Here is a 26,093-nt window from a genome sequence, read left to right on the forward strand (position 1 = left end):
CACACTAAATCCTCCATCCTTTTGTTCCTGCCGTATTTGTGTCACACTGAAATTGTCTGGGGATGCTGTGTGGAGATGGAAGTGAATTTACTTCCAATAACCAGAAAGATGCAGTGTTATTTTTGTCAGGCTGTTTGTATTCATACATGGGCACTGGGGGTGGCCTGAGTTCATTTGCAATCGTGAGGGATGTGAATGATGAAAGTCTTATCAAGTCCAGGCCTTGATACTCTGGGCTGCCCAGAATAAGAATGACATTCTTTGTTTATTTTTTCTTTTAATATTAATTTGTGTGTTTTCCTCTTATGTTGATAGCTACACAAAACTCTTCTTCAAAGGGTATTACCAGAATATGTACACATCTTATCAGCTTGACATGGCAGGAGTGCTTGTGGTGGTTTCATTATGGAGGGACAGGGACTGGAGAGATGTCACAAGCATTTATCTACCTCTTATTTTGCCTTTGGCATTAAAGACAATGCAGCATGTGTAACTGTGCTTGCAGGTAAGATTAAGTATTTTTGAGTGTACTCATATGGTGTCACTGAAGTTTGATAATGGGGGTGACAGTATTTTCACAGGCATAGAAAAAAGAACAGTCTACTCTTTGTTTATATTAGAACTAGACTGTTTAGAAGAAATAGTTTTTCATCAATTGATTTTATTTTCCCTGGACTGCCTCAAAGACATTCTGGCAAACCATCAGGCGACTCAGGAGAGGAAAGCATTGCTCTACCTGCACTGTGTATAGTGCAGATGGAGCGCTGCTGACTTCAACTGAGGACATTGTCAGGTGGTGAAAAGAGTACTTCGAGGATCTCCTTAATCCTACTGACATGTCTTCCGTAGAAGAGTCTGGGGTAGAGGGGGGTGACTTGTCTATCTCCGGGAGTGAGGTCACTGAAGCAGTTTAACAGCTCCTTAGTGGCAGATCTCCTGGGTTGGATGAGGTTCGTGCCTGTACAATGTTGTGTGAAGATCAGGGCCGGTACCTCTAGATTGACAGACCGAGATGGTGGGTCCCATCTTCAAGAAAAGGTTCGGAGGGTGTGCTTCAAGTATAGGGGGATCACACTCCTCCGCCCCCCTGGGAAAGTCTATGCCAGGGTGGTGGAAAGGAGTCCATCCGTCAGTAGTACCTCTGATACAGGAGGAACAATGTGGTTTTCGTCCTGGTCATGGAACACTGGACCATCTTTACCCACTCGAGGATCCTCGAGGGGGCAAGGGAATTTGCCCAACCAGTCTACATGTCTTTTGTGGACTTGGTGAAGGGATTCGTTGCATCCGTTGCTATAGGCCATTCAGTCCTTATAAAGCCTTTGCAAGAGCTTGGTCCCTATAGCCAGCAATAAAGCGGACTAGTTTTTGGTGGGTGTTGGACTCTGCCAGGGCTGCCCTTTGTCGCCGATTCTGTCCATAATTTTGATGGACAGAATTTCTAGGTGTAGCCAAGTGGCAGAAGGCTTCCATTTGGGTGGTCTCAGAATTTTATCTCTGCTTTTTGCAGATGATGTGCTTCTGTTAGCTTCATCAGGTGACTGCCTCCAGCTCCCAATGGAGTGTTTCGCAGCTGAGTGTGAATGACAATCAGCACCTCCAAATCAGAGGCCATGGTCCTCAGCTGGAAAAGGGTGGAGTCCTGACTCTGGGTCAGGGACGAGTTCCTGCCCCAAGTGAAGGAGTTTAAGTATCTTGGGGTCTTGTTTACGAGTGAGGGGAGAAGGGAGCGTAGATAGGCAGATGGATTGGTGCTGCGGCTGCAGTGATGCAGACGCTGTTATGATTGTTATGTTTGATTGCCTGCTAGGTGGCGCCTCCACGGCATAGTGAGATAATTACACCTCTGGACTGACTAATATAGGTTTGCTTGTTGGCACACACCTCCCAAGAAGTTTGTACTTTTTGATGTCTGAAATGAGTCTGTTACTAATTAGCATTGATTAGCAAATATCTGTATATCTGCATTTCACTTGTACAGTTTGGTTGTTGAGCTTTATCAACCATCTAGTTAGGGTAGAATACTCAGTCATCTTCATCACTTCTGGTTCCAAAAAAATAAATTAAAAAAATGGCAGCAACAAAATTTGGAGCACAAAATGAATAAGTGATGTCATGGTGTCTGTGTCCTTCTTTCATATTGTAAACGTTCTGATGACAGACCCATGCATATGTTTATTTAAATGATAATGATTTCTTTTTGGCAACTAAAATATGCGTGCTGCTGATCACGGCTTGGTGATCCTGTCTGCTTGGAGGTCATATCTACTGGTAGAACCTTGTACAGTCCCACTTCAAAGACAGTTTAGTAAAACAGTTAATATTAAAAAAAAAAACTGTTAAGAAATATATGAAATAATTTTTCTAAGTTTCCTGAAAAATTTCCTGCCCTGTGTTGTGTGCATTTCAAATTTGTCTGTGTGGGTATTTTGGTCCTTCCAGTATCATGTAGCTCACTCAATTAAGATTTTAGGTAAGCATAACTGATCTATTGTATACACTTGAGGTACTATCTTATCAGAAAGTACACATTTAAGAAGAGGAATGAAATGCTAGTAATAACCAGCTAAAATAATATAAAAAGCCCCGACTCTGATCAAACAGAATGCCAAATAATAGTCATTTCTTGTCAATCAATGCCTACAATGCACAACTCTGTTTTTTACCCTCTTGGGGAAGATTTGTGGTGAAACAACCTGGTTTTCCCCTCAAAGTTACTCTGTTTGGTGGATTGTAAAATAACAGACAAATGCTTAATGTAACATTCACGTCTCTTCTGAAAACTTGTTTTTCCTCTCAGAGCCCTTCATTTCAAGGTTACATATCAAACCAGATTAACCTTGTTGCCACATTTTTAGTACACCCCACTAGTTTCCCTGTCATATGAACTGAAATAGCTTTTAAACTGCGCCTGGGGTATTCACGCTAAGCTCACTCATAAAAGCCCCTTTCCATGTTTGTTCCAGTCTTGGCCTTTAGAGACCTGCTGGTAGAATCTCAGCTCAAAGCAGTTATATTAGATGCTGATCGGTTCTCACTGGAGGTTTGCTGTGAGAGCTCTGCCACCAGCCAGAGCCCACCAGTAGTTTAAATCAACCTATTTTTGGCAACTTGTAACTGTTTTCAGTTACGCAGTGTGAGTTGAGGCATATTTTGGAGAAACATGTATGAGATATTTAAGTACATACTATAGCCAACCTTAATTTTGTGTCTTGTTTCATGTATTGCATCAATTGTTTGAACATAGTTGCTTACTTAGTAGTTTTATTTTTGCAGTCACAACAAAATAAACTTGCTAAAGAGTTATGTTTAGTTTGGCATGTGCTCAGGCTATTCTATTTACCCTATATTTGTTTGTGTACAGAAACGTCTATGCAGTAATTGTCTTGTTGGCACAAATTATAATTTGCAGCTGGAGCAGGTATTGTGAAAGCGGAGGTATTGATTTCTTTTGAATTTGATTCAGTAATGTTTAATAAAATCATTGGTGTCACTGACAGCACAGAGATGGATTAGCCACCCACATGTTTTCCTTTCCTTTCAGGTTACCTTGATGGGAATAAAATGATTTAGACACAACAAAATAATTTCTGTCCAAGTTAAATCTATTTGAATACATTTATTTTTGAAATATTGATTTTGCTCGCTTTTAGGCTATGAAAATAATGGCTTCCATCAAATGAACTCTTTTGTGTCCTTTACTAAATAACTGCATAATGGAATTTGAAGGAGAGGAAAAGTTCCAGCATTTTCGGTCATTTGGTGAAGTATCTGGGAAACCAGCAACACAATATCTGTTTTTTACTGGGTTAGAGGTAACTATAGAGTTACTGCACATTTACTAAAATATATATTTTTAACTTAAAAAAGAATATGCATAAAAACTGTCACATGTCAAAATATGTAAATCCAGTCTCTAAGTAAGCTTGGACATTCACACCCATTTATCCATTCTCTGCGGACCTGCCATGCTCGCAATGTTCAATGAACTGACGTCTCCTTGCTCATTCACTATTAAGAAATCTGTTGCCTTGACTTTTCTTTTCTTTTTTTTATGACTTGGGCTGACCAAACGAATGCATTTCTTTCCTCTTAATGCTCTCCTCCAGTACCAATTCTACACAGAATGACATATTAAAATAGTTATTTTGACTATTTAGACATTCCTCTGTTTGCTCCTTCCTTATAATTTGCACTAACCTGTGTCTCCTTTGTGTTATATTCAATAATTGTCTACTCATTATCAATTCTCATTACATGTGTTTGGCATAGTATAGCCTTATACTGTGTTTGGCTGATGCAGTGACTAAATTGCTCCTGGAATACATAATGTACCTGAGAAGATAACAGATGGCAGAATATATTATCGTCATTACTTTATTATGTCTGACAGTTGGCTGGAGAAAACATGTTGCATGCATTAGCATAAATATCATCTTTACAAACAGGCACGCTCATAGTGGGCCCGCTATCATTGTTTATCACAGAATCTACTATAATCTTCTTGCAGACAAACTTTGACAAGTAAACACATCAGGTTTAGGTGTTTTGATGTAATCAAAAGAAAGGTAGGATTTTGTTTAAAAGGACAAGGAATCACAGCCTCCTAAGCAACGCTATATTTAAGTATGTGTACTAGGAAATACTGCACAGGAAAACTGTAACAATACTGTGTTACAGTTTATAACCGTAAAAGGCTGATGGGGTATTGTCGTCAATTGCCGGGCGAGCAGCATGGAAACCAAAATTTGTGAATGCGAGAACTTGAAAACAAGGCGACGTAGGATTTTGAAATTGATACATCGGAGTGAGTACTAGGAGGCAGAGGGGATAGCACTGGTGGTTTATTATTTTGATTTGAAGTTGCTAGTATAAATTAATTGTCTTTATTTTTGTACAAGACTTCTGTTTGAACAGTTTGTCTTTACCTTATATAACTTGATATCCTTGAAATTGTTTTCATCAGTCTTAAATTAAACTAAATGCACTTAATTTAACAGAAAAGAAAAGCTATTGATAACTAAGGAGTTTATTGTCTCATCTTGTAAACTACGCCTTAGACGATTCATCAAGTAACTCAAATAACTTTATCGCAAAGAAGCAGATTTTTTTGCTTCAACCCTTCATTTACTGTAAGGGTTTGCGACTAAAACAGACCCGTAAGAGAAATTTAATGAGGGGATGTGTGTGAGTGATATGGAACCAGTGTCTGTCTAAAAAGAGGGTGAACAGCAAAGATGCAGAGCCATTTCCAAACTGGTTAGCTCAGGTGTAGTGAAACAAAGTGTGTTTGAAGTATTTAAAACAGCAGTGCCTGCTACTGTAACCATCATTACAAACTTTACTGGGAAAAAGCTAGCGGGAGTCCTTACTCAAACCACCTATTCAGCAAGCTTCAACATTAAGAAAAGCGAACTTAATGTTGAATGGAAGCAGCTACATTTTGTTTTAATCAGCAAAAATCTACAATAAAGCTACAGAAGTCTAAATAAAATGAACTGTTAATACACTGCTTGAATTGGGTAGCTCGCTGAAAGCTGACTGCAGCAATCCCACTTGTTGTTCCAGTGATACTTGCAGCAAGCAGATTTGAGTCTAAAGTGGGGGCATGGGCTACAGCACATTTATTTATAGAAATTTAAATTATTCTAAAATAATAAATTAGATTAATTGTATTATTATAAAGTTGTTTTTTAATTTAATTTTTATAATTATGATTTTTTTTTTTACTATTATACCTGAGATGGCTGAATGCTTTGCTTCTTTGCTATTGCCAGATGTTACTTTACAGAGAAACATAGTTACTTAAACATGCACACAGATACACAAAAATTCTGTTAGCACCAAATCACAAAAATGGTCACCTCAGAGTGCTTTATATTGCTTTATACTGTAAGACCCCACAATATAGAGAAAACCACAGCAAATATTGTGCTATTGTAGGGTCTTTGCCAGTCACACCTTGAGGCATCTGTTATTTGGTGCTATATAAATAAAACTGAACTGAATTAAGAGTCTCACTCAGCAGTATCACCTCAGATTATTTAGAAACAAAAACCATATTCTCGCAGTGTCTTTGATCCCTCTGTTTGTTATGCAATGCTCCAAAAATTACCTGTTGTCCAATTTGTAAAGTGCAACATTTACATTTCTGTTTTAGAGCTGAGCTCTGAGAACCTGCGTACCTGCTTCCACATTGTTAATGGCTACATATATTTGTCAGCTACAGAGTTTCTGCAGGTGAGACACAACAAAAGAACACTTGGACTTCACATAACTCTTATATTGTCATAATACATGTTGGCATGCTGATCTGCATAAGTTTTTACAGAACTGAACCATCTACCCCGATTATTCCCTCCCCAGAACTACGCAGAATCCTTGTGTCGATCGTTTTGTGACCTGCTGAAAGACATCACAAATGAAGGGCGGGTGCAGGTGCTCAAGGTACTCCCATTCCTCCCCTCTCACAAAAAGTCAAGTCACGTAGATGTTGTTTTTCCAAAATCACAGCTGATTGTGTCTCGTTCTCTTTTATTGTCTGGATTTATTTTTCATTGCTTTTGAGTTCAGCCACTGTGAGAGGTTGTTGTGCCTGTGTGGCCACTGAAGAGCAGGTGCGCTGAAAGCACCATTATATCCAGTAAAAGGAGACACATAAACATTTACTCACACAAACTGCGCAAGCACTGCTGCTTATTAACTGACACCCCATTATAATGCAAGAGGAGCTATGACTTCTCATTACTAATAAAATAATTTGAGAAATGGCACATAAGGAATATCAAACGGCTCACTCTAGACCCTCTTACCTGCAGCATCACCGTCTTTGATTATGAATACAAGAAGCAGCATTTAGTTTTCTTGGGAAAGTAATACAAAATGTAAAAACGCTGCGTCTTTCGCGTACTGTACCATCTATAAAAAGAGGGATTTTCCCATAACGACAGAAGTTTCTTTACATTTTTATGTGGCTGACCCTTTGTGCTCCTTTTCTGGCTTCCTCCTGAGATTTTCCTGTCAGTTTCTCTCTGCTCCTTTTGCTTACTCCACCCTCTGAGGGTCGCCCTTCATCCTTCCTCGCCCTGTGTCCCTGCAGGTGGTAGAGATAGCTTTAAAGGTTAGCCCCATGCTGGGAGCCCACATGTTTCAGCCCCTGCTGCCAGCTGTCTTCAGAGGTATTGTGGATGGTGAGGTGAGTTTTACCTTTGCATCTTGCTCGAATCTACGCTGGAACTGTGTAAAAGGAGGAACCTGTAAAAATATGTTTTTCATTATTCACCACATATTTAACCTTAAATTTGTCTTTTAAGGTTTCAGTTCTTTCTTAAGTGTTAATAGTCCCGGCCCTTCTTCTAATTTGTCCTTTACTGTCACTTGAAATGAATTCTTCAAAGACTGTATAGTGGCAATTACTGATAAGTCAGCTCAGTTAAAGGTTACACATTCACAGGATTCTGCTGTGTCAGTGGGTCCATCTTTTCCCTCTTATCAAGCTTAATGACTCGTGTTTTATGTAAAACCATTTATGCGTGGTTATTTTTCATCATCTGTATGCATGATTGCGTGTCTATGATCTACAGAGATATCCCGTGGTGATGTCCACCTACCTGGGCATCATGGGTCGTGTCCTGCTCCAGAACTTCAGTTTTTTCTCGTCTTTGCTAAGTCAAATGGCTTCTGAGTGTAACCAGGAGGTGAGGTTTGATGTCTGCCCTTCATTTCTCTCTCCTCAGCACAGACTCGATGAATGTCTGTGGGAGACATAAATGCAAAGTGCCTGTTAAAAGGGAATCAGTGTGAACGAGGCTGAAAGTAATGAGCCAAGGAATTGCAAATGGTAACATTTTCAAGCCCTAAAATGTTGTCCTCCTCTACTGTGAAACTCTGAGCAAAGAAATTAATTGTGCCTAGTTCTGAGATTGCAGCCTTAATCTAAATAAATGCAAAGATGTTCCTCTCTAAGTTGTCTCTCATCATACCATGCTCGTTTTTTCTCACCACAGAGGACAAGACAGGAAGTTTAATCAGAAATATAGCGAAGGTTGAGACGCATCTCCGTACAAATTGCTGCTGCTCTTTTTTTTTTTTTTTTTTTTTAATAACCCTTTTTTCTGTCCTCCTTATTTCTCTTCCTCCTTTTCTCCGCTCATCAGATGGACCAGTTGTTGGGCAATGTTATAGAGATGTGGGTTGACCGAATGGACAACATCACTCAGCCTGAGAGGAGGAAGCTGTCGTCGCTGGCTCTGCTTTCCCTCCTGCCTTCTGACAACAGGTGAGAATCATTTTTGAATTCTTTTCTGTGTTGATTTTGCTTTAAGCTCATGAAAAGTGGGTTGAACTGCATAGCTGACTTTAGGGCACAACAAGGGGGAAAGTAATGATGTTCTTGGAAAATTATTTAGTAGACTCTTGTTCATCATTACGGATATAGGTGGTGAAATTATCCTGTATATATTTCTCCTTACAGCCATAAAATGCAGAACAGCACAACAGCTTAACGGGCGCCTGCTTTAACACTCTGGGTGCCAATTATATGTCAGCCGAGCACCACAAATGCAGATACTGATATACACACCTTATACAGGCCAATGCAGACAGCTGGGTTTTCAGACTTGCATATGGGGGCGAGAATATATTGTCAGAAATGAAACGACTTTCCATCTCTTTTTAAGACTTAATGTCACAAGCTATAGTAAGCGATGTTACTTAAATCTGTAATTCATCATCCTTTAGCCAAAGCATGAAACACATTTGTTTATGTCTCTCTTCTTCTGGTGGATTATTGTCCCGACCGTAAACACTTTCTGGGCAACACCTCTCGCTATGATAAATGAAGAGATAAATACGTGGATACGTGCTTACAGACACAGAGTACCAGCCCTCTTACATTGAACTTGAACATTTTCTGTGCCGTACTGACAGAAGGATGATGGTAATGATACATGTTTATATGTGCAAGCCGTCTTTTTTTTTTTTAATTGTTTTTGTTTTTTTCTATTAAGCTGTCACCTTAATTCCCCCCCCCCCCGATGTAATGTTGAGCATTTTCATATGAAAGCCTGTAGAGATTTACTTGCTTTTGGAGCAGGCCTCAATAGGCCATTCTTTGGATAGAAATTTGCCTCAAAGATGTTGCAAATGCGTACGATAAGATCCACAAGCATAAACTAAGATTTACTGTTGTGTTCAATGATTTGTATGTAACTTACGAGGACTCACAAGCATGCGGTTCAATCCAAGCACAAATATGAAGCAATCTGACCACACGTAAAACTGTTTTGCAAATACGTACATCATAAAGCTGAATAAATGCTAATCATTTACTCACAACTCATTAAGTTTAGCTCACAAATCTTGGTTTACACTCGTGGATCATATCGGATGCTTTTGCAGCATTTTGCAGTCAAATTTCTCTCCATACCATTCAGGGTACTACAGTTTTTGGTACTTAGGCTTTGTAGCTTTACTCATTGGTTCCAAAATGGAATTTATGGTGAAGTTCCTTTAAAAAAAATTAAAAAAAAATAAAAAATTAGCCAATTTTGCAGCTTTTCCCCTAACTTTAAGTGACTTTTTATGCCAGATAGGCTAGTCCCAGTGTTTCAGAAACTGCTGATCTACTAGGATTTTCCCACATAACCATGTGTGGGTTTTTCAGAGAATAAGAGAAAATATCAAGTGACAAATGCCTTGTTGATGCAAGAGGTCAGAAGAGAATGGCCAAACTGCTTCGAGTTGATAGGAAGGCAACAATGACTCAAGCAACCACTTATTACAGGCAAGAGCAGCAGAAGACCACAAAAGACACTGCTCCTATCAGTTTGGAACGGGAAACTGAGAATACAGATTGCAGTTCATCAAATTTTGAGACCGGAGGAAAGTTGCCTGGTCTGATGAGTCTTAATTTCTACTGTAACATTCAGATGGGACGGTCAGAATTTTAAAAACCTGGTTCTGGCCTGCCATGGATCAACAGTTGAAGATGCTAGCGGTAATATAATGGTTTGGGGGATGTTTTCTTGGGAAACTCAAAGATCTCAATGGGAAGCGGTGAAACAGGACATTTGCATCATGGATAGTCAGCCAACAAGTCTGTAGCGACTCTCTGATGCTGTCATCTCTCTATGGCCCAAAATCTCTGAGGAATGTTTATAGCACCTTAGTTAATCTATGCTACAAAGAATTTAAGCAGTTCTGAGAAGGCAAGAGGTGTTGAACCCAGCACTAGCAAAGGATACCTAATAACGTGGCTGGTGTTATATATGTAATATGTTATATATGATTTACAAGAAAGAAATCACTAGGGGAAAGAAAAGTGAATGGGATTTACTGTGACAGAGTAGTGACTACTTCTCAAAGATCTCTGCGAACTAGTTTGTAAATAGTTTGTTTTGGCATGCAAGCCATCATGTAATCACTGTGAAGTTTTTCACTTAAGGGTGATTTAAATGACAGGCACTGAGCAGCACTACTAATCAGCTATTAGTTTTTCACTTGGGAGTTGTTTTTGGTTGATAGAATTAGAATTGACAGACATGTTAAAATGATCTTAAAGGCAAAGCCTATTTCCAGTTGTTGCCATGGCCACCAATTTAAGACTGTTATTCATAACCAGGGGCACATATGTTTAGTGATTTTATTTTACCCTCCCAGGATATTGGTAGGTATATTTTACCAAAAGGATCAACTGTAGAGCCACTGCTAGATATGATTTTGTGTGTGTGCGAGAGTTGCCTAAACCATCAGGCCAGTAATCTGTATTTCCTAATTAATATTATGGTGACTAGGTAATTGAGCACATTTCAGATTATTTAGCACTGATATCAATATTTAGTCTGATTTGGTACCATGTGTATGTGTAAAATTGCCACACTTACAAAATAAGGGACACATCTGTGTATACTTACTTCTTTCATTCTGATTTTCCAGGTTATGGCTTGTCCTAATGCTTAGTGAACTTTATGTAGCATTGCCTTGGGTCTACCTGGCTGAGAATATGAACTGACAGAAGAAGGAACAGTTGATGTATCAGTGCCTATACTCACTCACACTAACACTTCCTTCCCCGTTTTCTCATTCTTGTTGATGTAGGGGAGAAAAACCCCCCAAGTATATTCTTTCCACTACCACTAACCACTGAGACTCACTCAAATAGTTCACCAGTGACTGTGGCAAGTCTCCAAGCTTGTGTGGTTGGGTTTCATAAACTATATTATTTTTAAAGGTTGTTGATGTCAGTTATATTTATATAGCCCAAAGTGCCAGTCACTTATCTCAGGGCACTTTAGATAGAAGGGTCAAGACCTAACAGTATTACAGAGATAAACAAGACGATACACTTTAAGTAAAGACTTTCTAAAAGTCGGGAGTAATCATTCCCTTTTAACAGAAGTAAAGCTCCAAGAGAACCAGGCTCTGGGAGGACTCTCATTTGTTACAACCGACTGGGGTGATTTTAAAGTGAAAAGTGTAGAAATAGGAGAAACAATACGACAGGCTGTTGACAGGTTGGCCGGGCTGGTAAGTGAGGACTGGGAAAATACACCTCTGCAGCCAGATATATCTGCAGAATGGCAGGCAACAAATGACAACAGAGTGAAAAAAACACAAACTGAAAGAGAAGACACAGTTAATGAGTGTTAAATCGATAATGGCTTATGAGTGCATTAAGAGTGAAGTGAGTCAGGAAGAGGCTGTTTCAGCAAACCATGCTAAATTATATGAGACTTGAGAGTTTAGGCCTAATCTTACAGTGTCTTGGGTACATGGTAGTGAATTGTTATTTTGGAAACTAAGGAACTACAAGCAAGTGTGAACTCATGAGATATAAAATTTTCTGTTGGAGTCATGTAGTAGTTGTGTGATTGGTCTCTAAATGCTTTATATGTAAAGGGGTTTTAAACTCTGGAGTTTAATTGCTAGTTTTAGGAACGGAGTAGTTCAACTAGAGGCTCTTCAAATGGCTGTTATGATACAATATATCTTTTTTAATGTAGAAATACAGACATAGTGATATGAGCATGAGTAATGAAGCTTTGTTCTCTGTTATCAGCGTGATTCAGGACAAGTTCTGTGGCATCGTCAACATTTGTGTTGAGGCATTACATGATGTAATGACAGAAGATCCTGAAACGGGCACTTTCAAAGAGTAAGTATTCATATTTTTTTCCCCTGACAAATGAAGAGCAGAAAAAAACTGTGCTTATAAACGTGGAAATTATACAGTCCAAACCTTCCCATCATTTTTTTCACAAATGAATGGAGTTTGTAATTTTGACAAAACTCATGCATAATGAATGAAGACGCCCAAAAGTGCTTGAAGCACTACAAATGCAGATGCGATGCTGAAGTTGGAATTTATCAAATGCAAACCTCAGAAGAAATATTTTGAGATAAAAATTAATTTCATGGGGGCAGCGGCTCACTACAGGGAAAACAAGGAAAGCAAATGAGAGATTGACTTGGTTGTATTTGCACCTTGATAAAGCCTCACAGTAATGCCCGTGTCTGAGTTACCATCACTTTCTCACTGTGGGAAAAGTTACTGAGTACAGCGCTCCTTACACTTTGAACCTCCTCTACATATTTCAATATTTTTGGTCTCTTTCTCAGCAGTTTCTTAGCAGATGTTCACCAAACATAGACACCTATTCACTGCTGTGAAAGATGCTCAGCACCATACTAAGATCTAATGGTGTGAAATGAACTGAAAAGCTGGGAGCAAAGTCTACTGTATGCGTTTGTTTGCCAGTGATATGTTGAATCGTTTTGGGTCCCTGTTGGGTGTGACACGAGCAGTAATATATTTGTAGATGAACATATTCCTCTGAGCGTTGTTTGCTGTTTATAAATGCAGTCAGCTGAGACAGAAAACAGTGAGTAATACAATCATTCCCCTTTTATTTTGGAATTACGTAAACTTTTAAACGAACAGACCTGTGTTTTCGTGAGTGGTTTAGAATTGTTCTTGCATAGTGTGAAATGAGAAGTCCTTACGGCCATGAATGAATTTCAGTAAAATAACATAGTCAATTTGGCATGCTACAGTTTTTCAGTGTTAACAGTACAAGATGTTGACTGTAGCTTCTTTAATGACGTGCCCAGAAGAGTTACCATTTACTAGTCTGCATTTTTGTCTACCCAGAATTGTGAGTTAATTCATTTTTGTCACTTTGAATGTCATTGGTTTAGGTGGAATAGAGTTAAAATTTCTGATCACGAGTTATCAGTAGCTACGCACCACAATCACAGTGGGACATTCAGGACCCCCCCCCACCTTATCTCTACTCACAATAAGGCTTAAGTAAGGACAAAGGAAATAAAAGACCATACACAGACTGTATACTGTGCACAAAGGTTTTACTTGTAATTCTCTCTGCATGCAGATGAACCAATATGAATAGCATTCAGGAAAAAAGGGGTGCCAGAGGGTTCAGCATTTGGAGTGCCTGTGTATGCATGCTGCCTGTTCTGAAATTGTCTCCTACTGTGTAGGTTTATTTGCAGTTATTAATATTGAGTTGAATATTATTGTGTTTGCAGCTGCATGCTGATGAGCCATTTTGAAGAGCCCAAGCTGAGTGATGATGAGGAGCCACCAACTGAGCAGGACAAGAGGAAGAAACTGGTGAGTGAAATGTGTAATTCATACACGGTACAGATCTAATTTTGAAATCTTTAAATCAGTTTTTCTCTTGTTTCATTTCCATTACTGGATAATAGACAAATAACTTTAATAATGAATTTATTTCTTATTGTTTTGAGTTTAATTGTCTGTTTATCAGAGTGTCTTTCTGTGTCCCGTGAATTAAAAAAAAAACCCATCTGTTCTTGTGATAGTTTATGCCACTCTGGAACTCATAGAGTAGATGCAGAGAAGAGCATAAAGGGTTCATTCCAGGCAGCGAAAAGGAAAACGGTCACTTTATGTAGTATGTTGTCAGACAGCAGTTCAAAGCAAGCTCAAAGCCTCCTGCAAGTCTTTAGATAAGCATGAATGTCAGTGAGTACCCATATGTGGCCCCTAGGTGGGAGATGTACACCAATTAAGTGGTGCATGTATGTATGAGCATGCATCCTCTGAGGATGCTTCCTGTACCACTTTACACTGTGAAAGTTCACGAATCGCTTCACTCATTCACACTATTGTTTAGCTATATTGTTGGTATCAGTGGTCTTCTCTAAATGTGTGCTTAGGCAAAATTACATTTTTTTTTGTACAAATGGGATTTTATTTGTGTTTGAGTAAATATAGCTATATTTATATTCTTGTTTTACTTTTCTTTGCATGTGTGTGCGTGCTATTTGCTTGGCAGCATCCCAGTGCACTTATCACCTCAGCCCAGACCCTGACTTTTTGCTCCAGGGAAGAGAGGAGAGAAGACTTAAAGTCGCACCTCTCTCTGCTTTTTAATGTTTGTGAGTGTGTGTGCTTGGAGACGTGCATGAATACATGTGTGCAAGCAATCGGAGTGCCTGCATGATGGACTTTTCTATGTGAGGCATAAGTTGATGAGAAAGGAGACTAGTGACACTTTTTAGCAACTGTGTCTGCATCTGTATGAAACAAAAATGTGCATAAATGTCTATATTTTTCTGCTGGTCTCAAAGATCTTGTGAGACACAGGTATCATTATTATTATTATTTTATTTTTTTTTATTTTTTTTACATTGTTTTCTCTCTCATGTTCTTTCTCATCAGTTGACATTGAAAATCAGTGATCAGCTAATGTGAAAAACCATAATTTTTTTTGCTGAAATTTAAAATCGTTATCTCCATGTGGCTTGATTATGTTTCAGGTCCACTTCTGAGTGAATTTATTTTTTCCAGCTTTCATCAGAAGCTGCTTCATATGTCTGCCATCTGCATCACTGGGTAGCATAGGGGTTTGTTTGGGTCAGTGCCGCATAAACAGTGCCGTGCAGGTACGGGTAGAAGCCCTGGATACTGGCACTTAAGACATGAAATGTCACATCTCTAGAGATGAAGAAGCTTGAGGTAGTGGAGGAGGTGAAGCAGGCCCAAATAGATCTGAACACACCTCCATGCATGTTTTATTGGAACTGAAGTCCGATAGAGAGGTGGAATCTCTCCTCCTGCCACCCTGTGCAGGCGTGTGGATAGTCATGTTTTCCTAAATTTAGCCCTTAATTTAGAATTTTCCCTTTTGAATAAAATGTTTTTTTTAATAAAGTACATTAAAAGAAATTGATTGGGACCATTTTGCATAGAAAACCTTTGCAGATAAATTTGCTTTCCAATACCATATACTGAGTGTTGATTTATCACAGTGGCTGTCAGTTAATTACAGGAAAATATATAATGCAGAATGAGTTCTGTTTTGTTAAACCACTGACACATTTTCTAGTGTTTCTTGCAGTATAGTGAAAAAGTCTTGAAACATCCCTTATTTCTCTATTCTGTTAAGAAAAACGAAAAGTTCTGCACCTGTTTAAACATGTGGAGCTATGCAGGACATGGAAATGGAGTTTATAAGGGAAAAGCAGACTTCTATTGTAGCAATTCTAACGCGCTTAAAAGTTGATATTTGGTATGAACACATTTATTCAACACAGCCTGAACTCTCCTGTTTTGCTAGATTTTTCATTCTGTATATTATCTGGTTTCTTCTTCAGATACTGATAAAAACTTCAGATAAAAACTATAGTTTTTTAGGTCTGCCACTTCATCTTTTATTCTCCACTTGTCCAGTTTCCTTAATTTTCCTAGATGCAAACTGCACACCATGCTAAAATAGAAGTTTTCAGCCAACAGTTCTTTGAGAATTACTCTGTTGGTGAAAAAAAATTATTTGATGACTGTCAAATTCATATGTTTAGCATTTTTATAGATTAATCTAAAGAAATGGGAACAAACGTGGTTTTTGAGGCTAGTGATACAATCTAAAATTGTTTAGAGACAACGCTGGTTCATCCAATTGTTAGGCGCCTTTTTGTGCTTGAATAATTCAAAAACAGTGTTGAGTAGGGGTTATTGGGATCACCTGAGTGATCACAGTAACAAATAAAGAAAAAAATATTTCTATAAAAATGGTAAGGTACAAGACTGGATTGGAAATGAGTGAAAAAGAAGTCAGTCTCTCTTTGGAAACACTACAAAGAGATGAGAGTTGGCTTAGGATTAGTCCTGTTTACCAGGAAGGAAGATTAAGTAATTCTTCAAGCAGATATAGACAAGTATTTTCTTTAAACAAAATAATTACTTTAGTTTCTTTCTTAGTTTTCTTTTTTCTTTTCCTTGGACTTTTGAGCTTATGTTTGAGTCATTACCTTTTTATGTGGATGAAAAGAACTCTGTTTATTTTCTTAATTTTCAAAGTGCCTGAAAAAGAGACTTTGAGCAATGTAGTCAAGCTTTGTACTTCTCTAAAGTAGTCACCGCACAGGGGCAGAGTGCGAATAAAAATTGGACTTCTGACTTGGACTATCACACCTAAATTGATCTCCCATGGAGAGTGAGATTAGAATTCAAACTGGATAGTATAGAAGTAAATGGCAGGACCAGTCGTATTGTAATTTTTGTTATTTATAGGGGTTCCTCATTCTTCATTGAAGCAAATCACAATCATGAAGCATCTCGATTGGACTGATTGCTGTCAGTGCAGGGGACCCTTGATTTCACACCAGCCCCTGTCAGCCCATTATAGAAAGTGAAAGTTTCAGTACTTGAGCTTGGTGATGACTATTAGCGAACGAAGGGAAATGTCAGCAGTGTCTCTTAAAAGGAATAATTTAATGAATATACTATTGTGGAAATGCTAAAGATTAAATATAAAAAATGAGTGAATAATTAAAGAACATTACAGTTATCTCATCTCATTTTTGTAACTATTATTTTTTGCTAAATGGTGTTTCTTCTCACATCTTTTTGCTATTTATCTGTCTTTATACATTATAGTATAGTTAGCCATTTAACATCTGCCTGCAGGTATTGGTTTGGTGTTTTGTTTTGTCTTGTCAAATTACATTTAGCTGCTTCCAAACACGGATTCACAGTTTTGTTTTGTTTTTTGTTACTGCCACTGTCTCCAACCATATATCATAGCAGATCTCACCGCTGCCTTGCAAACCTTCTCTTTCACTCTTGTTGCTGTCTTTCTGTCACAAATCACCCCTGACACTTGTTTCCACCCACTCCACACTCTCTTCTTCATCCCTCTTATATGCCGTGCATTGCTTTCGGTGGTTGACTCCAGGTATTTAAACTCATCAGCATTCACTATATCTACTCCTTGCTTGTTCACCTTTCCACCTGTCTTCCTCACATTTACACACTTGTATTCTGACTTCCTTCTTCTTTCTTTCACATGCACAAGACTATAACAACAAATCTTGCTCCTGCCATCTCTTCATCTCCTACTGATTCTACCGATCCTTAATGTATTGCTTGCCATTTAGTTCAGGAAGACCCAATTTATTACCTGTACTGACAAAGTGAGCAAAACTAACTGAACCCGTTGTATTTTTTACATCAAAAGTATAACTCATTTACTAATTTATGACTTTTTAATGCATATAAAAATGAAAACGTTTCACATTAAAAACCCAGAGAAACATTAAAAATTATTTTAAACTCTCTTATTTTGTCAGGCAGCCAATATGTTTACCAAACCTAAATATCTTGCATTATCTTGCATTTATCAGCGGTGTACCGGCCTTCTATATGTTAACAAATCCCGATGGGCAAGGAAAAAAATCCATAGTTGTTTCCAGCCCTATCGGCCTAATAACTCACCCAGTGGACCTGTCACTTTGGAAACTGGGATCACTTGCAACACACAACGAAGTTAAATTTCATTGAGATCAACTCTTACTGATGGAACCTTGGACTTACATGTTCGCCCATGAAATCTGAGTATTCTAGACAACCAGACTAAGCTAACTGCTGCTGTGTTTTGGCTTCTGTTCATAATGCATTATTTGATTCCTGTGCTTCATCTACAAGGCCAGTACCATCAAACAACAAGAAGGATAGGCAACATCAAAGACTTAGTCCAGTGGGTACTAATGACATGGGTTCTGTTTGTTGTGTTATGGGGGCACACACACACTTGAGCCCAATTACTCTCTCTCGTCTATTTTTTATTTTTTTTTAAACTACACTACGCTAATGTATGTGCACAGCACACATAAAGGTTATTGTGCTGCATTTATGTAAGTAAATGTCAATTACTGATTGAACTACAACATAAAAGTAAAAAATACGTCTGCCCTCTTGCAAACAAATCTACAGCAATAAGTAGGTATATAGTGAGCTGGCTGTTTTCCAAACCTAGTCACTGAATAGTGATCCAGGAAGGTCACACTCGATTGAATACTTTGAGCAATGCAAATAAAATTCCATTTGCCTCCATTGTAGTGTTTGGACCATAGAACTGGAAAAAAAAAAATTCAATACCTATTTACATAGCAAAATACCACAAGGTTTAATTTCCATCTTTATGGACTGCTTAAATAAGCAACCCTTGTACTATTTGTAATAGTGTGTGTTGTAGGCAGGTACCTTTCTCAAGGGCAAATCAATAGTAATTGCTAAGGAAGGAATGTGTACACTAATGAGCCGCAACATTAATTTGTGTAGCTTCCTCTCCTACTGCCAAAATAGCTCTGACCTCGAGAAATGGACGAGGGACGTAAGGAAATGCTCTGTTTGCTACTTTATTCATATTTTTCTTTTTCTTTGTTTTTGTTTCTTCTGTTTTTTTCAGACTACATGATTTGCCAAAAAAATTGTGACCCAGTTACAGTACAATTAAATAGGACTTGTTATAGGGAAAGCACAGAGTTAGAGAATCTGGGATACTACACACATAACATTACTAAAAGAAAAGTTGGCGAAGTTAATTTTTTCTTTTTTTCTTTAAGTGTGTTCACTTACACACACACACACACACACACACACACACACACACACACACACACACACACACACACACACACACACACACACACACACAGGAGGCCACAATAAGAGTTACATGTTGCATAGTCTCGGAAAACCTGTTCCCCTGCATGTTTTCCACATTCCACATTCCATTCTTTCTTTCTTTCTTTACTTATTTTTTCAAATTGCCATTTTTGAGAAAATGTAGTTGGTGTTTGTTTTTTGTTTTGTTATGTTTGACAAAATAGGCGAAAAATTGAATTAGCTAAAGTCTGCCAATTTTAAAGTGTATGGAGTTTGACATATTGTCCAGCGTGGTTTAAAATCGTAGATAAGGGAAAAATATTCCTATCACATTGTTGCACTGTGGTTGGTATTGCTCAAAATGAATATAAAACAGTTTTTCAAGAGAATACTTATTAATATTGAACGTTTTCTTATTTTGTGCAGATTAGCCAAGTAACTAATTTGGCTCCTTAAATAAAAATTTAATTAAACATGCTTGAGTTATTAAGATGATAAATTAAGAAGGTTGGTGCATTTAAAATTCACATTACAGGTTTTCATTTCTCAGAGTTAACCAAAAGTATTATTTAAAGCTTTGATGAGCTACCAATGAATCTTTGAATTGATCTTGTCATTCAACGGTTTTTCATTATTTCATTTTAAAGAACAATCAACTTGCCTCCAAAGGTCTTCCAGAGGTATATATTTATAGGAAATGAGTTTCAGTGTGTTATCAATTCACTCTGAGTCACACAAAGCATTAGTAATGAAGACTTGTCATTCTTGCTTTATTATTGCTCCTGTTCTCAAGCAGACCATTGGTGTCAGCATAATTTGGTTTTGTTGAATAACAGACCTCTCTGTTATTTTGTAGCACAAGATATAAAGATTTTCCTTTGTACTGCCTAAGACATACAGAGTTATCAAAATTAGTTTTCATCTCTGTCGGTTCCCAGCTTTATTGTCCATGAGAGTAGTCGGAGTTGACATGATTGCAGTTTTTTTTTTTTTTTTTTAATTGGCAAGCGATATAGAAAAGCTAATAGGCTTATCGAGACATATGCAGAATATTGCATTGTGTCTGTAAGGCAGTACTCGGAATGCTGTCATTGTGTTCTGTTTGGATAGTTGACTAGAGTAAGTTATTATTGGTAAGTTAAAGTAAATATACAGATTGATCTGCAACCCCAAAGCCATGCAGTATGTGGTTTAGCAGTATCTTGCTGAAATATGCAAGACATCTGGATCGGACCACATGTTGCTGATAGTGCCCCCATACCATCAGAGGTACAGCGTCCATGTTTTCTACAGTGGATTTCAAATTTTGATCCATCTGCCCACAGAACAATTTCCCACTTTGCCTCAGTGCATTTTTAATCAGTTTTGTCAGAGATGACTGCATTTCTGGGTCATTTTCACATATTACTTATTCTTTGCATGGTAGAGCTTTGACTTGCATTTGCGGTTGGCACACACACAATGATTTCCTTCTCTTCTTAGCCTATGCAGTGATTAAAAAAAATCACTGCATAGGCTCATTGTTTTTAATTGAGTGCTGAGGACCTGAAGATCATGAGCGTCCAGTGTTGAGATTTTTTTTTCTTTTTCCGATTGGTGAACCAATGCACATCTTTACTTCTGAAGAAAACTGCGTTTCTAAGATGCTATCTATATGTATACAATCTTGTTACTGATCTGTTGCCAGTTAACCTAATTAGTGGCAAAATGTTTCAAATTTTTCCTCCAGTGGTGTCTGTTTAGTACCACTTATTTTTACCCCCTGTCCCGGCCTTTTTCCAGCATGTTGCTGCCATGACCTAGTTCACTATTTCATGAATCTTTTGTGAAACAGTCAAATGTCTTATTTTAAACATTTGATATATCTTCTATTGTGACACTCAGCTGAATGTCACAGAGAAAATGAGAAGCATTAGGAAGGTAACCAGAAGGCAGTTTACCTCCATTTCCATGACTTGCATTAAATCAGTTTCTTAGATATCCACACAAGCTTCTGCTCGACTAATGAGGCTAAAACAGCAGATAAAAACATGAGATTTTTTCATCCATGAGCTACCTGTAATGTTTCTTATAAATAATGCATGAAACAAACATAAATGCCATCATATTTGGGCTGAACAGACTTTTTTTTTAATCACTCTAATTAGATCAAGAGGTCTGACCTCGTGCATTTGCAGCATAAATACACAAATTTTCAACCTCAGCAGAGATCAAATCTGACAGCATGATTTACATCTGTAATGCTATTCAGGACTTTAAAGGATTCGCAGATCCCTGTTAAACTAGTGCTAAACAGTTATCATTAGTGTTGGCATACTGATGACTCTACTCCATTTTAACATTTTAATAAGACCGTGCTCTTAAAAAGAGAAGCCAGATATTATGACGTTATGCATGCACCACAGGGAACATTAGAATGATTTTGCCCTATGACATCTCTGCCAGTCTTTGTTTTTACATTTCAGCTCTGCTAATCAGATGATGCACCCAAAAGCATGTTGAGTATTTAAACCTGTCAGCTCTCTGCATTTATTGGGAGTTAATTAGTCTGATTCAAATAATGAGGATAATTGATCTTTGCTCTGACAATTCACTTGTAAAATCGATCATTATGTATCTTAATTACCAGTGAAAAGCTTATTCATTCTGCATATGGCTCATTACAGCGCTAACAAATCTCTATGATTTTGATTGGTTGGTATGAGAACAATACAGTGTAATTCACACTATTGCACTTTTCTCACCAATCACCATGTTAATGCTATGCTATGCAAAGAACTCTGGCTGTTTATTCATTTTTTCTTCTTTTATTTTTATATGCAATTGTAATTCTTATTTTTATTATTTTAATTGATGATTTTACTGCTCTAAATCTTTTTTCCTAATTTGCCATTCTGCCTTCTTTGCCTCTCTCACTTGTAGCTTTCTGTAGAAATTGATACTTTTTTAAATGCACTATGCTGTCAGTGGAAGCCGGTCACTAATGTTTATTGATAATATGACTGATACAAGTAGGGTGAATTATGAAGTGTACAGGTCTATATTCGCTGCTCAGACTGAGCCAAATACAGCAAAACAGATAGAACAGCACTTCACAATGAAAATAATTACCCAAAACAAGTTTAAAAGGCAAAGAAATTGAATGTTCGGCAGTGGCTAAGTCAGCCATCTGATCTCAACCCAATAGAGCATGCCTTTCAGTTCCTGAAGACTGAAATGAATGCAGAAAACCCCACAAACAACCAGCAACTGAAGGTGGCTGCACTAAAGGTCTAACAGAGCATCCGAAGTGAGGAAACGCAATATTTGGTGATGTGAACGGGTACTAGTCTTTGACTGTAGAAGATTTTCTTAGAAGTATTAAAAAGTCCTCCTTTTAATCCTTTTAAAAAGCTTTAAAGAAAGGGAACCAATATATAAATTATTTTTTTTTTTAAAAAATAATAATTTAGCTGTTTAGTTCCATGAATGCTTATTCATTGACGACTATCTTGCGAGTGTCATCTTGTGTATTTTAGCAAATTTTAACACAATGACGTTAATTAAATGCAAAGGCCCTCAGTATAATGTGACAGATACTATGTTTTGCCCTCTGCTAGCTAAAGCACAGCACTTATGGATCTAGTATACTGTATACACAGTATGATCTGTGAATAGAGTAGCTGTTTTGAGTGTTTTACAAATTATTTAAAGATTGTTAAGCTATGGAGTGAACACTGAATAAAGTGAATGGGGGATTTACAGCATGATGCTGCTAACAAAATCATGCTGCCATTATGTGTGAAGCTGGAATTGAGGAATAGACTGTCCATTATAATGTAATACTTTCTGTCACAAGCTACAATTTTAAGATGGGTAATGGCACAACAGATGCTGTTAAAAGGGCACGGTCTAAGTATGAAGTGTCTGGTACAGTGTAGCACATTCTCCTTAGATAGTTTGCAGGCATCTTAAACAATTAGCTCTATTTTGAAGATTATTTGTCACAACAAAGGCTTTATTAGAAACACTAGTGTGCTTTTTTAAAAACTTTGAATTGAGCTCTAGTGGGATTTAAAAAAAAAAGAAAAAAAAAAAAAAAGTGATGTTTAACCTCCTGAGACCCGAACTCTTTCATGGCATGCATTTTTAATTTCTCTTTGCTATTTGGGCTGATTGGGACCTTATGAATGTAAAAACAAAGAACGTGATTTTTTTGTTTTAACCTTATTTTTGTTTCTGAGAAAAATCAGATCCACACATGAGGATATTTGCTTTAGATTTCGATAGAACAGTGGCAGTGTAATGTCCTCGTAAGTGGATATCAGGCCCTTGTAGAACAAAATTTAGTATTCTGGTCTAGACAACCCAAAATGTGATATCCACATATGTGGACCCAGGTCCTAGGAGATTAAACTAGACATATGTGATATTCAGTGTAGGGTAAATTACTTTAAAATAGTAACTTAGTTACATTACTAGTTACTTCTCTCAAAAGTAACTCCGTTACTTCAAGTTACTCGTTACTTTCAAAGTAACTAGTTACTAGGGAAAGTAACTTTGGTTTTACTCAGAATTCTCTTGTTAATGTGTTGCTTCCATAACTTTGCCAGTCTTCTAGCTTGCTTACGTGCCACAAGTGCACTGTGCCACCTACCAATAGAAAGGAAAAGATAATGTGCATATTTCCACGAGAGAAATCCCACGCCTGGACAGTCATTGACTGCTGCCATGATTCTAGCCTACGTCACAGCGTCATGTGCACCTTTTACATCCAACACAAAAACTGCAGTCGTGGTGCTTTCGATTGTACTCAGAACTCGGAAATTCTGCCTTCTGAATAGGAAGATGTAGGCAACACCAGACTGCAGATGAGCTGCATACAGGGCTGGACTGGGACAAAAAAAATCGTCCCGGGCATTTTGACTAGACACTGGCCCACCATTATAGGAAAAATCATAAAGCCTTTGAATGAAAATAAACACTGTTGTGACAGTGATGTACACTGTTTTGATGGTATATATGCATCAATCTATCAATCGTTTGTTGTAAGATTCAGATAATTATTTTTTAAAAGAGAGACATTTTAAATGAGAATAAGAAAGAAAAGTATTTCTTTGTGCCCCCCTCTCCCTGTTAATGCCCTACATGGACCCCTGGCAACACTTTGCTAGACCCGCCCCTGCACAGTTACCAGCTGTCAACTACTTAGAAAAGGATCCTGGTGTTATTTGTCTCTCGGAAACAGTTCATAATTTCAACTCATTCATGTCACCTAAAAGATAAACCTGTTTCTCCATCACCTGTTCAGCTCTGATGATTCAGTAAGGACATCTCCTGGTTTCATCTTCATGTTTCCCTCTCATCACACATCCAAACCGACATCATGACCAGCAGGTTTACAGCTGTGGCTCCAGCAAACATCAGCTGATACTAGAAATTACCGTAATTGTCGGGCTATAAGCCGCTACTTTTTGCACAAGCTTTGAACCCTGCGGCTTTTAGTCAGGTGCGGCTTTTCTATGGATTGTCCATGATTGTTGTCATATCGTAAGAGGATTTGTTTTGTTTGTTCTGCTGTTGTACGGCACTACGTTGCCTGGCGGAAGGATCGGGGTTCAAGAGTGGTATGTTGGTCACGTGTCCATCCGCCAGGCAACATAGTGCCGTACAAGTAGCGCGAAAAACAAACTTCAAAGTAGCGCTACACGTTCAGCGGGAGGCATGGATGACAAGCGGCCATAAACTTGCGAAAGGCAAGTTGTGCTCAACTCCACCGGTGGATTCTGACAGCGTGGAAAAGTGTGAAAACATCCATGATCACCAACGGATTTCAAAGGGCTGGACTGCTGCATGATGGAGAGGAGGACACCGCCACGGCCCTTCAGAGGGTGTTCGACTCTGACACTGACAACGAGGATTTCTTTGGTTTTGAAAGTGACATCCGACACTGGGGAAGATGGTGGTGAATGACTGACTTTTCTTCTTGTTAAAGCCGTGTCGCTGCACCTGAGCCTAAAAGGTAGTCCGAATCTATTTTTCTGGTGTGCTGTAGGTTATTGTTATGTACTACATTTGTTACTCATTTATGAAGCACAGTACATGTTTCGTACTTGTAATTACCGCTACTTGTACATATACCTAAAAAGTTATGCAAATATGTACCCATAACTTGTTTTTCAAAATATTAATAAAAGTGATGTCTCCAAACAGCCATCTCTTTCCTGACAATTCCCTTTGTGCATATTCTCTTACATATGATAAGTCAACATTGAAACACCTGCAGCTTTTAGTCAGGTGCGGCTAATGTATGTACAAAACAGGATTTTCCCCTGATTTTAGCTTGTGCGGCTAATATACAGGTGCGCTTTGTAGTCCGGGAAATACGGTAATATTAAATAAATTCTTTTTTTTTTTTTTTTTTTTTTGTATCCCGTTTGGATCTTTAGCCATCAGAATTGTTGTCTTAAGGCCAAGAAAGATGCCAAGCGGATTTATTTTACCAAGTGGATCATCATGGCCTTGCCATATTGGTCCATTTGATTGACCTTTATTATAATTATGAATTTATTTTATTTTCAGTTGCTACAAACGGGACAGGACAGGGAGAAAGAAAGAGGGAGAGAAAGAAAACCAAAGGGGAGAAGAGACGGTGAGAAGGGGGGGAAGAAAGAAAAAAAAAAACAAAACAAAAAAAAACAAAACACCTGGGTCACCTGTATGGAGAAAAAAAAAAGAAGAGAAAGCAAACAACAAAGAGCAACATAGTAAAAAAAAAAAACGGCACCATCACAATAAACTAGCTAGCAGTAGTTACTAAATAACAAACGATATTGTGCAGCACGCAAGATAGACAGCGCACAATGTGCTTTGAGGCAGCAGCCAAGAAAGCTGTAGTCCGCGTCTGTGAATACCCGTGTGTACACCCGTGTGCATACCTGTGTGGATCAGCATGCTTGCATTCCAAAGGTTTCTCCATGTAACGATCTGCTAGGGAGTGTGGGGGGGCCACAGCCCCGTCCTCCAGGGTATGAAGCAGGTATGGAGGAGATCAAAACTCCAGACATCCAGAGGCCCCCAGAACACAAGAGACCAAGGAAGGCCAACAGAGGGGCAGCCGCGCCACTGTCCCAGTAAGAGCTGAGGAGAGTCCCAGATGAGGGCTCACTCAGCAGCCGCG

The 26,093-nt window shown here is 38.2% G+C and overlaps 1 protein-coding gene across 1 annotated transcript in view; it reads left to right on the forward strand.

Annotated features, from left to right (window-relative positions):
* Positions 1-26,093, forward strand: part of ipo11 (importin 11) — a 125,447-nt gene that overhangs the window by 82,070 nt on the left and 17,284 nt on the right. Inside the window, exons 23-29 of the mRNA XM_004547195.3 lie at positions 6,161-6,240; positions 6,367-6,447; positions 7,100-7,195; positions 7,584-7,697; positions 8,157-8,278; positions 12,059-12,154; positions 13,549-13,633. Of these exons, the coding sequence (XP_004547252.1) occupies positions 6,161-6,240; positions 6,367-6,447; positions 7,100-7,195; positions 7,584-7,697; positions 8,157-8,278; positions 12,059-12,154; positions 13,549-13,633 (674 nt within the window). The remainder of the gene's footprint in view (positions 1-6,160; positions 6,241-6,366; positions 6,448-7,099; positions 7,196-7,583; positions 7,698-8,156; positions 8,279-12,058; positions 12,155-13,548; positions 13,634-26,093) is intronic.

Source organism: Maylandia zebra, linkage group LG12 (genome assembly GCF_041146795.1).
Source record: "Maylandia zebra isolate NMK-2024a linkage group LG12, Mzebra_GT3a, whole genome shotgun sequence".
Classification (NCBI taxonomy): domain Eukaryota; kingdom Metazoa; phylum Chordata; class Actinopteri; order Cichliformes; family Cichlidae; genus Maylandia; species Maylandia zebra.